Source organism: Typopeltis vanoorti, chromosome 9 (assembly GCF_054136105.1).
Source record: "Typopeltis vanoorti isolate ZY-2024b chromosome 9, IOZ_Tvanoo_1.0, whole genome shotgun sequence".
In the NCBI taxonomy this organism is placed as follows: Eukaryota; Metazoa; Arthropoda; class Arachnida; order Uropygi; family Thelyphonidae; genus Typopeltis; species Typopeltis vanoorti.
In genome coordinates this window covers 45,451,348-45,468,092 of record NC_143557.1, presented here as the reverse complement: position 1 = coordinate 45,468,092, position 16,745 = coordinate 45,451,348, and the positions used below count along the sequence as shown (strand labels likewise).

The 16,745-nt window shown below is 35.4% G+C and overlaps 1 protein-coding gene across 3 annotated transcripts in view; it reads left to right on the top strand.

Moving 5' to 3' along the window:
* LOC150103013 (DNA-dependent protein kinase catalytic subunit-like) overlaps positions 1 to 16,745 on the top strand; it is an 847,149-nt gene that overhangs the window by 818,642 nt on the left and 11,762 nt on the right. For all 3 annotated transcript variants that reach the window (XM_090397444.1, XM_090397443.1, XM_090397442.1), the window contains 2 exons: positions 5,145 to 5,187; positions 12,908 to 12,998. In XM_090397444.1, coding sequence (XP_090253570.1) covers positions 5,145 to 5,187; positions 12,908 to 12,998 — 134 coding nt within the window. The remainder of the gene's footprint in view (positions 1 to 5,144; positions 5,188 to 12,907; positions 12,999 to 16,745) is intronic.

The following is a 16,745-nucleotide window of genomic DNA, read 5'->3' as shown; positions in this document are numbered from 1 at the left end:
ATGATGTGCAATTCGCTTTAAATTCAAACATGATCACTTTACTTGCTTTTTGTTCCAGAACAAGATATTATTTACACTATTTCTGAACTTGAGTTATCCATTGAATTTGAACCAATTTTAGAATGGTTTACGAACACATACATAGGTCATCTAAGAAATAATAGAACCAGGGCTCCACCGATTTTTCCTTGAACCATTTGGTCTGTGTACCAAAGAACAATAAATGGAAGCGATAGGACAAATAATTTTGCAGATGCCTGTTATCAAAAACTGCAATTGAGCTTTTGCAGCAGTGCAAGTCATCCAAATTTATGGATTTTTATAAATCGACTACAAAAAATTCAAAAAACATATGATGTTGATTATGAAAGAGCAGTAGCAGGTTTTCAACATCAGCACAAACGTAGACGTTACGATGAAGCTGACCAAAGAATTTTGAAAAAGTTAATTATGATAGGGAAAATATAATAGAATATTTATGTGGTATTGCATATAACTATAATATGAATTAATAAATTTTAAAAAATTATTTTGAATTTCATATACTTTTTTTGTTGTAATGTATATATGTAACATGTGTAAATATGTTTGTTAATTACAAAATAATATTAATAAATGAATTAAAAAGCTGTGTTTTTTCTTTATTTTAATATTGTGCAATTATACCTTTTCATTTTTAAATCATTTTCGGAACCACTCTTTTTAACCATCTCTTTCCTAAATAATCCTACAAATTTTGATATATGATATAAACGAAAATATATAATATAAATATTTATTAACTAGCTGACTAATTTTTTGTATGGGAAATTTCAATATAACTTCTATACAATTTGTAATTCTACACAATAAAAATAAACTTAATTATAAGCAAGATTTTTCAAATTTTATGGTTATACCGTTCTTTTAACTTAACTCAATAAAATATTATTTAAATTTACCTGGTAATAAATCAACAGAATAGAATTGCATATTTGATCTTTTATTCCATCGCCCACTTGACCGTCGCCCAGTTGTCTTGTACCTGACCACGAGCAACCCAGTCAATGCAGTTCCCCACAGTAGCTAAAGAAGAACTGTCACTTGCAATTAATCAAATTAACCCTAATAAAGGACCAGGAATAGATGGAATCAGACCAGAAGACCTCAAAAACACTCAACTAACTAACTAATGTTAGTATACCAGTTATACTAAAACGGTTAAATAAAATCTTCAAAACCAGGGCACATACCTAAAACACTAAAGATAAAGACTGTATTAATCACTCCCATACATAAACATTGAAAAAGAAACATAAGTAATTACGGATCCATTGCCACATTGTCTGTAATCAACCAAATCATGGAGCACACTGTGTATCGCAAACTCTCCACATACATTGAAAAATTCTAAATCATCCCAAAAACATAATATGGTTTTCAAAAAAATAAAGGAGCTGCAACACTCCTGGAAGATTTCACAGACCTAATAAACACTGTTAGATAAAAACAGAATAGTATTAGTTGTTTTTATTGATCTAACAAAAGTGTTTAAGACACTAACACACAAAATCTTGTTGAACAAACTAACACATATCGGAATCAGTGGTCGTTTACTTTAATGGTCCAAACCATACATGAAAAACAGAAAGCACATCACATATATAGGACCAGCAAAGAGGTACTGATAACCTGTGGAGTACCACAAGGAGCTGTTCTTTCTCACATTCTGTTTAACATATACACACACATGATATTAACCATCTTCTCCTAAAAAGTAACATCTTCCAATATGCAGATGATACGGCCATAGTATCCATTCACACCAGCGAGAATATAGCTTACAAGAATATGCAACACAACATCAATCTGATCACGAACTGGCTAACTGAAAATTGCATATATATATATATATATATATAAACCCTGAAAAAACAAAGCTAATGATATTCAAAAACCCCCAGACCCTATCCATAGAAACTAAATATCTCACTATCTGACATCCATCCTCCTATACACAAAGCACTGATTCTAAAACCACAACCATCACACAGGCATAAACAACATGTTATCTCGCACTTCACTTTAACTTTAATGCTCATCAAAGTTGGAATAGCCATACAAATTATCTACACAGCAAACTATATCGAATAAACGATATTGCTCAGGCACACATAAAAATATTTATAAAGCATTATGTGAAAACATTTTAAGATTATAATTGTTGCAAAATAAAATAGTAAAACTGATATTCTGGACATAAAGAGAACACCACACTTATACAGGCAACCATAACAAAATACAAAATATTTAAGGTGAAACACTTATACTACTGCAAAGTCCATATCAGTTAACAAGACCTCCTCTTCTTCTTCTTCCTTCTCTTGTGCCTTATCCCTCTATTTGGAGTCAGCCTTTTTACGTGACGCCAGGGACGAATGCTGGTCTTGAAATTCACGCTTTCTCTTGTTATCATTCAGGGAGTGAGAGGTGTGATTGAAGTCTGATTAGCGGAATAATGAATTACTGACCATTTAAAACTATATATTTAGAAATTTATGTACATTTATTCATACAAATACAACATTTATTTTACAAATGATATTCTATCTTTTTCAATTTAACTACTTGAATACAAATTCTATCCTACGGTTCATCTTTATGAACTGATCAATAACATCATCATAAAAAGTTAGTTTAAACTTAATTTTCCCAAGCAACATGCATACTTAAAAGGCTGGCTGAAGCTCACTGGCTAGAGCTACTTTAACTGTGTATGGCCTGTGTTTAAGACGACGTGAAGGGAGCGGAAATGGCTATGCACGTGCATGAAATCACAGTGCTGCAGCGAGTGCCTGGAAGCTCCCACAACCGAGCAAGCCAATGTAGCTCTGACTAGATGAGCAAGCATTGGCCTTCGATACACAATGCAAAGTTCAATTATTGCCATGCGCAAGCTTAAGACGTCTTCTATCTACAAAAATAAAAGCCTAAATGGAATGCTTATAAATGCATGCATTTATTAACAAATAAATATTACTTCTTTCTCAAGTAATGAGCTTGCGCAGCAAGCATGGAGAATTTGCTCCTGTGTGATGCAACCTTATGTGCACGATCCCAAATGACTTGTCGCATAGCCTGACAGGATATCAGATAACAAGACCATGGCCAAACAAACTACTTAACATATAAGTATAATAATCACTACGGAATAGCCACCCGAAGCTTCTGCATACCTGACACGATCAACTAACTGCTGCTCGACGACAGAAACCTAGGGACCTACAGAGAACAGAAACAGGTGCATAGGAGAAAGAGGATTGATATGATTGAGACGTACAAACTTCTGAAAGGATCATACAGGATCTCAGTTGATAGAATTTTTCATTTCATGGAGGGTGGGGAAAGGACAAGAAGGGATCCTTAGAAGTTGAGAATGAATTCTGCTAATAAAGAAGGGCTGAGGACTAGATTTTTTCTCATAGGGTGGTGCATGATCAGAAGGGATTGCCATTGGATGTAGTATGTGCAAGCAGTATGAATGACTTCAAGAATAAGTATGATAACTGGTGCGTGTAGTATGTGGCCTTCCTCGATGAATCCCTGACTCTCTGGAGGTCTCTCTTAATAAGAATAATAATTTGTTTGTTTGGATGGATGGATGGCATTTCTGCTTTCTTCCTCGAAGCTTCTGCAGAGCTTATCTGTTATATGAATGAACATAGCCCATAATTGAAAATTGTTGTACATGCAGATCATCAATTGAAGCATCATAAGGCAGGGCCTTACTGTATATTATACTTGACAGGAAAGTATATTATAGTTTTAATCCTTACCCAAATACAAACAAAGTTTACTCATGAAGTATCTTCACAAGTAAACTTTGCTTACCCTTGGGTAAGTACTAATGTGAGTCAATTGCAGAAATGAGAGATCTGGGATTGGTGGTGGTGGTGGACAAGAGCCTGGAGTTCAGAGGCCAAATTGTGCAAGTTGTGAAGTCGTCACATCAGATTATAATAATGATGCAGAGCCTTAACATGCAGAAACAAACAGGTAATGGTTCCATTTTATAAAGCCTTCATCAATCTTCAAATGGATTATTGTGCACAGATTTGGTCACCCGGTTTTCATGGTGATGAGGATATCTTAGAAAGGTCCAAAGATGATTCACAAAGGTGATAACTGTCCTTGGAAGTTAGATTATGAAGAAAGGTTGATGGAATGTAATTTTCGAAGCCTCATGAATAAATAAGAGGGAATATGATTGAGACATATAAGTTGATCAGAGGTTGTCACCAAGTTAATGTGCAAGAAATTTTTCGTAGAATGGGAGAGGGGAAGTAAAACAAGAGGCCATCCCTGGAAACTGTATAAAGAATGTGTGAGTAAAGGCTTGAGGAGCAGGTTCTTTGCATGGAGGGTAGTTGGTGAATGGAATGCATTGCCTAAGGGTGTGGTGAATGGGGATAGCACAGTTTGATGAGCTTTGTGTATGATGGTGTGTACCTTCCACAATGAGCGACTCCATGGGGGTCTGGCTTTAATAAAATGGCATCAAATTTTCAAAAAGGAAATCTGCAATGCGTTACAGGATACTAGGACAACCTGATATCAAATCAATTGCTCTCTGTATAGAGACAGCCTGGTTGTGATGAAGATGTTTCATGTGAAAGTTTTTGTTTGCCCACACTTCTGTAAAATGAGAGTAAAAAGCAGAATATACAATGCTCAGTCAAGTTAAAGAACTCTAGTTGGAATCACAGAATTACTTTACTGTAGGAAATAGAATAGAATCATGTCTTGGGGGGGTTAGGTTTGAACTTTTTCAGTAGTATGTTATAGCAAGTGCATTTTTATTATCATGTATAATTTACTATCTCTCCCTACAGTAACTGTAAAGCTTTATACTTTTTTTAAAATGTAAATATAGTCTTATGTTTAAAGTCATGGTTTGATGAACTGTGTGAGTGTGTACATGCACATGCAACACAGAACCTCTTGCAGTGAGCTTTTGATGCTATGGAGATCTGGTGTTAATATTCACTATATAGTAATGGTTATTATATATTCATTATATGGAAATATAAGCATTGTGGTTACATATTTAATTTATTGTTGTATTATTAATAGCAAAAACTTAAAAAACATGATTCCATTTCCAGAAAAATGCTTTGAAACAAAAGGAAGCAGGAATGGCTTTCTCAGGTAAAAATTACTATTTGCTTTATTTATTTATTTTTGTATATGTTGAGTTATTTCAGTATCTGTAAATGATCATCATAATAACAAATTCTGTTGATTTTAATATAGGAGGTCGTGCTCATCCAACAACATCTCCCCTCCATCTGAGGCACGTGTTCATGGTGGAGGGGGGACCTTCAATAATGGTACTTGCCGTTTTTCATTCTTATTTTTTTCTCTGCTTTTCTTCCTGTATTCTTTATTCTGCTTCTCCTGAGTCTTTTTTACTTATTAGTCTTCCAGACAACCATCACTGGCATCCAACACTTCTCCGCTGTGTTTGCCATGCAGTGCATCCTGTAGACATCCAGAAACATGGATCCTGGTAGTCATGCACTACTTTGGCCTCTGTTTTGGCAAGATGGGCCATCCTGGATGGAATGACCAGGATCATTCAGCTAGTGGGCTTGCCTGCAAAAGTTGATGGTGTTGCAGTAAGTCTCCTTCTTCATGATCTGGGGACAGGGCCCAAAGCTCCCTGTGATGCCAGCATTGTGTCTATAGTAGTTCAACTCCCAAGTGTAGTCATTGCTTACCAGAGATTGAGCATGCATGTATGGCTCAGTAGTGGGTAAGAAGCTCTGGCACTGAACCAAACTCCTCCTGAGAAATGAATAATTTTTCATGCCCTTTTGATTATCACAAGCCCTCAACAAACCCCAACCAGGTTAAGAAGCCATAGAATCATCATCAGAAAACCAAAATAAGAAACAAAAAACATCAGAAGCTGCTACAAATACACCACTTTTCTTAATTTTGCATTCAAGAGGGCACTGTTCACTTGGAAAATGTCACCCTTCTTTACCCAAGAAGTTGGAAGAGTTTGAATGGTTGGCATATCTTTGAAATTTTTAAAGAAGTTTTGTTCAGGAGATATTCTTATTGAAGCAACACAAGTCACAGTCTAAAAAATTACTGATTCAACATCTCAGTTACAGTAAGTCTGTAACTGTAACCCCAACAAAACTAAACTTTCCTAGAGATGAAATATCAGAATGGGGACCAATTCATTGTTCCTGATGAGGAGATCTCTGAACTCAAGGAGCAAGGAGTGACATAAGAAGAATCTTCATATGTAGGAGGGACACCTAGTTCTCACCAGGAGCATCATCGTTACTTACCAACTATGGTAAGTAAGGATCAACCATACTATGAAAGCAGGTTATGTTATTTTAATTGTCGATTAAGGTTCTACATCCCAAATCCTTTGTTCTGCTTTAAATATCAGAAATATAGTAATTTTCAAACTGCCTGTCATGACTTTGCCATCTGTGTCTGATGTGGCAGTAAAGGTGATGAGAATAAAGACTAAAAGCAAAATGCTTGAACTGTGATGGAGACCATCCAGCATGTTCCTGAGTGCAGACAAAGGTGGAAGGACATAAAAGGAGATCCAAAAATTAAAAACATAGCAATGCATTACTTATCAGAAGGCAAAGGGTCACTATACCACAAAAGTGGCAACCTCTTCTAATCTCTATTATATACTGAGAAATCAACTGTGAAGAACGTGTCAGTAGAGATGTTGACATATATGTCAATCCTGCCTTTCAACAACTGCAACATCCTTGAATGATATGACTTGCTTGCTGTCTTTGAGCAAATCAATAATGGAACACAGGATCAGAGACACATCCCTTCAGAGCCTTCAATAGATAGCATGGATACCTGCATTCCTTCACAGTAAAATAAAACTTTTAATATAGCAAGTACCGTAGAGTGAGTCAAATTCAACAATGTCTTGGATATTTTTCCAGAAGAAGAAGAAATGATGGACACTGGCCATCAACAGATCTCAAAGAAGAAGAATCTGAGACTAATGAAAACAAAACCTCTCAATATAGGAAGCCAGATGATACCACCAATTCCTACAATGGAATTGTTGTGGATTCCGACAAAACATCAATGACACCAAAGCTATCTTCAGAAGTATAAACCAGTATGCTTCTGCTTGCAGGAAACATACCTGAAGGTGTGATGTTATGACATTATGAAATGTCATCATGATTCATAAGGATCATTTGGTGGCAAAACTCAAAGGATTATGAGTTTTGCCACCAAAACCTAACATAAGTGTGGGTGATAAGGGCGCTTCCAGTAAATCCGGGAATTTTTTTGGAGGGATGGCCAATGACATAAAAGGTGGAGATTGATGGGCAAAAGGACTCTCTCTCTTATTTTTTGGTTCCTGTAGCAAGCTTTCTGAGGAAGGAAGAGTCGCGATCCTGCGAACAAGAGTTCTGGAGATCATGGAGAGTTTGCTGCCAGTATTACAAGATATCCTTCCTTGAAATTCTTCAACAAATGTACCGATCCACGTGTATGCTGATTTGTAGCAGCTGACGAAGTTCTTAACATCGACAAAAAAAAGTTACAAGGAAGGGATTTGCTAGACGACAACCGCTGGATAGTGCCCAATCACAGCCATTGTGCTTGAAAAAGAAAGGAGCCAGCAGAATTCACCCTTAACCCTTTTGGATTCAGGACTGTACATGATATAGTGAGCTTGTAAGTAGATTGCTTTATGTTAATAGCCTAAATTGTGTGTACAGACGATAAATGTTAATTCTATTTAACTAATGTGTTGAAGAGGTCAGAAAGCCAAAAGTCAGTTTGAATGTGTAATATAGAATATTGTAATCTTGAATAGTGCTTGTGTTATATAATGCTTAGAACATGTTTAGTATAATTTTGCATTTTATTGTTTGTAATGAGAGTAAGGTTATGTGTGCAAAAAATCCATCCACGGTGTTTAATAAGTTGAGTGTGAATAATTTCTGTCTAATGCTTTAAGTGATTCTCCATACATTCATTTTAATGAATGTATGGAGAATCAGACACATGATATGTCCTATTTCCCTTATATATTTATTGTCTTAGAATAAACATATTTGGTTTTGTTAATAGCTTGCTTGTTAATTAATCAGCAAAAACCTATCCTAGTGCTGATATTGCTTCTGATCATAATCTACTGGTGACAGTGTTAAAAATTAGACTGAAAGCTATACTTCAGAGACATCGACAAAAAAGGTTTAATTTAAGAAAGTTAAAAAATCCAGTGATAAGAAACAAATTGAGTCAAGATCTGAATCAAGAGATAGCACTTACCAAGAAGGATGACATCATGAGGGTTGATGAATCATGGGACAAATTAAAATATGTCTTCATAGAGAAATGTACCAATACCTTGTGTCCTGATAGAGCAGTAAAAAAGAAAGGTTGGATAACTGATGAAATTCTTTCTCTCATGAATCAATGCAGATTATATAAAAATCACAGTCCAGCAAAATATAAAGAGGTTCAAAAAATTATTAAAGGCAAGATCAAAGAAGCAAATGAAATCTGGATGAATGAAAAATGTAGAGAAATTGAAATTCTACAAGAAAAGCATGACAGTTTTAATCCACACAAAAAGCTGAAAGAGACCTCAGGTTTATTTAAGAAAAAACAACTATGTGTCCTTCGAAACAAAAAGGGAGAAATAATATCAGAAAAAGATGACATAATACAAGAAAGGATGAAATATGTAGAAGAACTCTTTTCTGATAACAGACAAAACCCAGAAAATACTTATGAATAGATGAATGGTCCATGCATTCTAAGATCAGAGGTAGAATGTGCTCTGAACTCAGCTAAAAATGGTAAAGCCTTAGGCCCTGATAGAATACCAGCAGAAATAGTAAAGTTATTAGAAGGTGACAACATTGCTATATTAGTAAAGCTATTTAATAAGGTCTACGATACAATCATATTCTCACAAGACTGGTTACAGTCGACCTTCATCATGCTCCCTAAAAAAGCAAATGTGAAAACTTGCAATGACTATAGAATGATCAGCCTAATGAGTCATATTCTCAAAATGTTCCTGAAAATAATTTAAAAAAGAATATACAGAAAATGTGAAGACACCATCAGTGATACCCAGTTTGGCTTTAGAAACAGTTTGGGAACGAGAGAGGCTCTTTTCTGCTCTCAAATCTTATTCCAAAAATGTATCGATCAAAACAAGGAAGTATTCATTTGCTTCATTGACTTTGAGAAAGCATTTGATAAAGTCCAACATACTAAAATGATTGCACTATTAAAGAGAATTGGATTAGATGGTAAAGACATCAGGATCATTCGAAACTTATGTTGGAACTAAAAGGCATCTGTTCAAGTTGATGACATTATTACAGACCCCATTAACGTCAAACAAGGAGTAAGGCAAGATGTATGCTGTCACCTCTTATTTTTAACATATGCTCAGAAGCCATGTTTCAAAAAATCTTAAAAGGAAGAGAGGAAGGGATTAATGTAAATTGTGAAATCATGAGTAACATCCGATATGCTGATGACACAGCTCTCCTGGCTCACAATATTCAGGATCTTCAAAATCTTCTGGAACTAGTGAATGAAGAGAGTGAAAAAATGGGATTAAAAATAAATATCACCAAAACTAAATTCATGGTTATAAGCAAGAAACCAATTCTTAATTCACCACTTTCTTTAAATGGGGAAACGAATAGAAAGAGTGACAAAGTTTAAATATCTCGGATGCTGGTTAAATGAAGAATGCAATCCAGAAATGGAAATAAAAGTTAGAATTGAAATGGCAAGAAAACATTTTCTCCTGATGAAATCAACACTGTGTAACCGCAACTTAAACTTAGAGCTTAGAGTACGCATGGTTAAATGCTATGTATAGTCTATACTGTTGTACGGTGCAGAAACTTGGACCTTAGACAACATCACTAAAAAAAACTTGAAGCCTTTGAGATGTGGTTATACAGACGAATGTTAAAAATCCCATGGACAGCAAAAACGTCCAATCAGGAAGTACTGGAACAAATTGGGAAATCACGTGAACTTTTAGATACCATAAAAAGAAGGAAAACTGCATATCTTGGTTACCTACTTCGTAATGAAAAATATAAAATACTTCAATTGCTTATAAAGGGGAAGATAAATTGGAAGAAGAGGACAAGGAAGATGAAGAAAATCTCGGCTGGCAGACATCAGACAGTGGACTGGCATGAGCTCTGAGGGACCGTTTAGGGTGGCTGAGGATCGCTCAAAATTTGCCAAGGTGGTCGCCAACCTCTGATAGGAGATGGCACTCAAAGAAGAAGAAGAATAGCTTGCCTGAACTTTGTTAGCCAATGCACTGTCTCATGAAAACAAATCGAATCTGTGTGACTTAAGTAAAGTAACAGCCACGACTGAGTAATTCAGAGTTGCTTGAGATAAAATTGATTAAAGGGTTATTATACATGCTTAACTAAATTATTCTCTTGTATGTAAAAGAAAGATAGAACATTCTTTTACACAATCCTTAATGGTGCAGTCGTTAACAAAAATAAATTTTTAAGTATTAATACATTTGAATTATAGTAACATAGATTACGGATTTGGTCCCAGCCAGAGGCTTTTCCAAAGTCTACGATACTAGCACGTGTGAGACTATATTTTACGGCCTTGAAAGTGGGGGAGAAAGCCAAGTAGATTTCGAAAAGACTAAAGTCAAATAATAGTATTATATGTTAATTAGAGATTATATCATATAGGCATTTTGTACAAGCTCAAGCAATCATGAAAATAACAAAGTAAGAGGGGAAACACATAGACTAAAAAAATTAACTTCATATAATAATAATAATATAAACTATATCATAAACTATAAAATATAAATGACTAAACTTTACAAATGGTGCAGTCGGTAGGATTCGAACCTGCACGGGAAACCTTAATGAAATTATCCTATGATAAGTTTGTTTAATCCATGAATGTTTATCAAAAATAATAATAGTATTAAGAGTTCCGTGCTACTGTTATATTTCTTATTTAGACAAGAAGGATGCCTATGTAATAAGACCAGATACATCAAATTGCAGATTCAGTTACATTTTTTCTGAAATTTACTACTATAAATCACAGTGCCACTTTTACATTTATTAATTAGTTGTTTTACTTTTATGCTGTTTTCTAGTAGCATAAAAAACAAAACTTTATCACCATCAGATGCATTAAATTTATGTATCTGATATTGATAGTGAAGTTTTTGGGCTTGCATAACAGTCCATAATACACTCCACAGTATCTGATCACATAGCAAACTGGTCAAAGACTGTAATTCAGAGGGAACAATGCAGATAGATTGAGTTTACGATTGAAGTTGTGATTCTTCTGTGATGTTAACTACACAGAGAAATGTTGAATAATAATAATAATATATTATTTTTTCCCCATATGTAAATGTTATCTTAATATATGCTGATCCTTTTAACATCAGATTGCAGTCTAGCAGAGGGGTGATAATTGTGAAATATTTTCTGTGTCAAGGTCTCACTGTATTACTTGAGTAATAGAGTAAGTTTTATTTTATTTTATTCTTCTAACAGAAGAGACTCAGAAGAACAAATTGTACGTGCTCAGTGTACAAGGCTTTTGATAATACCTATTATTTGGGAAGTATGATGATGATATGAAGTGCATGGATATATTTGCCTATAAAGAATGGCTTCCTATAAACAGAAAATTCAATATTACCAACAGTTACAGGCTATTTTCATTCTTGAATGAAAATAGCCTGTAACTTCTCCACAGCTGGGTGAAGGCCCCTCCCATTGTGCGAGGGTTAGGTCTACTTTTCCCATGGTGACCCACTCCATCTTGGGATATATATTTGTCTATGAAGGTGAAAGACAGTCACAAACATCCATGCCCTAGGCAGGATTTGAACCCACAGCTTCTTGGCTGGAAATGGGGTATGCTAACCACAGCCCAGCCAACAGAGTTACAAAAAGTGTATTCAACTATCCAAAAAGGGAAGATTGTTTTTAGATTCACTTTCAATAGTGAACTTGATGTAATTATATAAGGAGTTAATTTTGTCCAAAAACTGAGTTAGTTCTGTTACAGAGTGAGACCAGATTGCAGAGATGTCATTCAGGAAACATAGCCAAATGCAAGGTTGAGAAGAAATGGTATAAGAAATCTGATCCTCTAAATGCTCATTAAAATAATCAGTCAGAGCATATGATATAGGACACCCATCATGGTACTACCTCTGATCTGCTGAAATAATTTATTACGCCAAGTAAAATAGCTGGCATTGATAGTAAACTTGAATAAATTGATGACAACAGGGAAATCTACTTGTAAAAGCTGTACAGTTTCTTGAAGTGGTATATTTGTAAACAATGAAACTACATCAAAGGAAACTATCATTCCCACATACCCATATTCACTCCTTTCTGTTGTTCAGCCTCTATACATAAACAGCAGCATTTTCCCATTTATACATGTTGCACTCAAAAATTGTGCACAAAAAATGCATATGTATTACACACTACTATTGCCATGATAAATCTGAAAAGCCATTAGCAATAGTGAAGCACTTTCCTTACAAGCAGGCTGCATTATAATTTACCTGGAATTCTAATCGGTATACAAAAAATTTTACTCACTTACTCACTAGGATTTTAGTTCTTGTTTCTTTTCATTAAAATGTAAAATGTTTCCACTGTATACTGTGTTTCTGACAAGTATCTTCTGATCCAGAGTTGTAAGTTGAATCCAGTGAAATATCAGTGTTTTTAATAAATGAAGTTTGTTTTGTCCTAATATGCTCTAATGAGTTAATACTGTCAAATAGTAACATGAATGATAAGCAACAATGAAGTCATCTTGCTATACATTGTAGAATCTGAAGCTGATAAGAACTGGTATCCAAAACAACGAGTATATTTTGTGCAACAGAAACTAGAAGGAGCCAATCCATGCCACATAACAAGGTATGTTAAAATTCTCTTTTTGTATTGTCAAAGACATAATGTTCAGCATGTGAATAGATTTAAGCTTTATACAACCCTTTGAATTCGTATATATCAGTGGCATCGCGTGATCATTTCAGTTGGGTGTGCTGTCATGTTTTCCAGGGGGGGCAGGGAGCTTGAAGACAAATAATTACATCAATAAACGTCTTTTAGCTTTTTTTATGTAATTATTTGTCGATGTAAACTATAAATACATTATTTTCATTTTACATCGATTTTAATGATCTTTAATCCTTGGTGGTGGGGGGGGGGGGAGTATTCAGAATTAATAGTTTTTAGCACAATTTCATATATTAAAAAATTGACCGGCATATTTTATTAAAAATCAACTAATTAATTGATTAGTTTTCCAAGAATTTTATTTTGTTTACTGAGACTCAGTATACATAACATCCGATCGTTATCAGAAATTATCCATAACTTCGGGAATCCTAAATTCATTGGTTTTTTTTTTTTTTTTTTTTTTGTATCAGTGGTTCTGTCTTATCAATCTCACATATGCTGGTATTTTGTTGTAGATCAACAACGTCTTATAATACACAGAATATTCATTTTTATTCAGGAATAGATATTTTTTACTGTCTGTTGTTTCCGAAGACTAGAATAAAAATGTCTCCATACCGTTAAAAACTTTGCAACCTCAACAGATGCTATACTGCACAAGCAAAAGAAAAAACAATTAGCATTATTCTGCTAACATCCACTTTCAAATTTTCAGTTCCAGAAAATATGCATAACAACTGTTTGTAATATACATCGGATACAAAAAGTGCTCAACAAGTGACAACGTTCAATTGGATTGGTTGACACAATAACCAATCACAGACACTAGGTGCTGAGTGAGCTCAAAATTTAAGCTCATCTAGTCATGCCTTCTCAGTGGTTTAAAAATAATACAAAGCTAGGAATTTGACATGCTGCACCCTCTTTATATCTTTTCAAATGTCTCAAAGGCGTATGCATTTTGAAAGCATACCCGGACTATTAACGCGAATGTGGTGCAATGTTTATGAAGCACTAATGCTTTATTATCCTTGTGAAGAGGACAATGAAGCATTAATACAGTATATTGTGTTCAATTTTAGGAATTGCACGAAGTCTGCAAACAATTGGGCGAGTCTTTAATTTGAATAAATGCAAAAATATAATATCGGTGATACTGATATTTCGTGGATGAGCACTGCGCACCTAGCACACCTGGAATATTCACCCCTGATATATTTATATATATATATTTATTTATCCTGAACACCCCTTGAGGGCACATATCAGGAAATTGATGATGATGATGATGATATATATATATATATATATATTGCCTATACTGATCCTCTTCAATTCCCTGCACATAATTCTGTGAAATCAGCAACTGCCTTCATTAAACGCTTCTGTCAATTGTTACATTCACTGAAGTTCTGTTTATCTGTACATGCCTTCTCAGATGACGCCGATATCTCATTCTTGACAGACTTTTAAGACTACAGGTAAATAATCCACATTGCTTAGACAAGCAATGTGGATTATTTTTCCAAGTTAAACACCTGGGATATATCACCTTTTGAGAAACTAGTTAGCTGTACTGTTTTCAAAATTATGGCTCCAGCTAGATGGGAGCCCATAATAAGCCCTTTATCAAACTTCGAAAGATCCTTTGTTTTTCCCATTGTGATCAACATCGATGACAATTACTGACATATGTAAGTGACGTTTACGTACGTCTGCATAAATGTTTTTAATTCATTTGTTGGTATGTGTATATATAAGACTTTACTGCAATGCAGTCCAGTAAGTTTTTTAGCATTGAAAATCATTATCATCAAAATTGTCATATGTATTCTCAAGGAATGTACAGAATACCATGATAATAATACTTCATGAGTAAGTTTATATTGCTACTAATTTCCTATTTGTCGTGACTCCAATATTGTCATATCTTATATTTCAATCTCCAAGACACTGCTGACTGCATCATTTCACCTAGATCTTGGTCTTACTCTGAGTCTTCCACCAGCCATTCTGGGGATCAAACCAGCTTTGCCAACCTTTCCTCCATCTCTCTCTCTCTCTCTCTCTTACTCTCATTCTATTAATTATTATTTTCTCGAGCATCTACACAGTCAAAGAAGACTTGTGTTCAAGAGCTGCACTAACCACTTTTTTTACATAATACCTTTTGCACTTTCTCTGAACTCATCCACTGACAAAGCACTCGCTGCACTTCCTTTTGCAAACTGTTCCACCCATTCATGCTGAGGTAGTATTTGCCATTAGCAACAACCTGACACAAATCATCAATCTCCCCACCAGAATACCTCACAACATCCTCCATTCTGCCAACACGATCTCTTTTTAACAAATTCCCTCTCAATATATGCTATGGATGTCAGTTCTCTTCTTGGTAACTCTGACCACAATCTCATAAAAGTAGATCTCCTTGCCATGGAACAACCTTAACCCAACAGTTCTTAGTCCCCTGTTCCTTTGACACTAAAAGGATGCCAAATGGGATAATCTCCATGACTTCTGCTTCTCCATTCCATGGTCTGACTACTACTGTTTCAGTTCTGATACAAATATCTGCTCAGACCATATAACAGAAATTATCCTCACAGGAATGAAGGCCTTTGTCCTTCATTCCACCAAAAATTTCCAGCCATCATCTAAGCCTTGGTTTTCAAAAAAGTGTGCCAAGGCAGTACAAGAAAAAAAACTCAGCATACCATGCATGGATCAAGATCAGAACTCTAGCTGCTCATTTTGCTTGTATTGCAGCTCGCAATAGCTATAAAAGAACCATCCCAACTCACCTCCTATCCAAATGGCAGTAAAGCCTTTTTCCCTGACCGCAAAAATTGAACCCAATGGATTCTGCATCACTCTTTTCTTCTCTTCTCTTCTCTTCCATTAAGGAAGAGAAGAGTGATGCAGAAAGTTGGCCATGTGTTGCCACCACTCTCACATCAAGATGGTACCATAGCCACTTCACCCAAAGACAAGGCCAACTTTCTGCATCACTCTTCTCTTCCATTTCTTGCATTGATGACTAGGGCAAAGTTCCTCTACTTTACCAAGAACCAGTTACCTTACTCCATGTCACTCTTAGTCTTTCACCAGAAAGAAATCTGAAGAATCCTTAATGATCTGAACATAAACAAGACATCTGCTTCTGGTCCTGATGGATGATATCTCAACTGCTGTGTTAAAAACTTGTGCCCCAGAACTAACAGCTATCCAGTATCATCGCTTCAATCTGTCCTATTCAACTAGCACATAGCCTACAGGTTGGAAATAGGCCCACATCCAGCTCATTCCAAAGAAAAGGGATCAAAGTCAGCCAACAAACTATCATCCGATTGCTCTCACCTTTGTTCTCTTTAAAACTATAGAGAAAGTCATCAACAGCAAATTCTGAACCACCTAGATACCCATCAACTAATTAGTGACCGACAATATGGATTCTGCCACTCTAATTCCACAGCTGATTGAGCTTTAAACACCCACCTCTGGACTCAAGCCATGGAAAAATTTGGAGAAACTCATGTTGTTGCTTTCAATGTCTCAAAAGCATTTAATGGGGGGTCTACTTAGCAAACTACCATTCATTGGTCTGCCTTCCAACCCTGTGTTACTGGATCTCCAACTTTCTCACTGGTCACTCACTACAATTCAGATTTCCACACCAATGCTGGAGCACTCCAAAGTTAT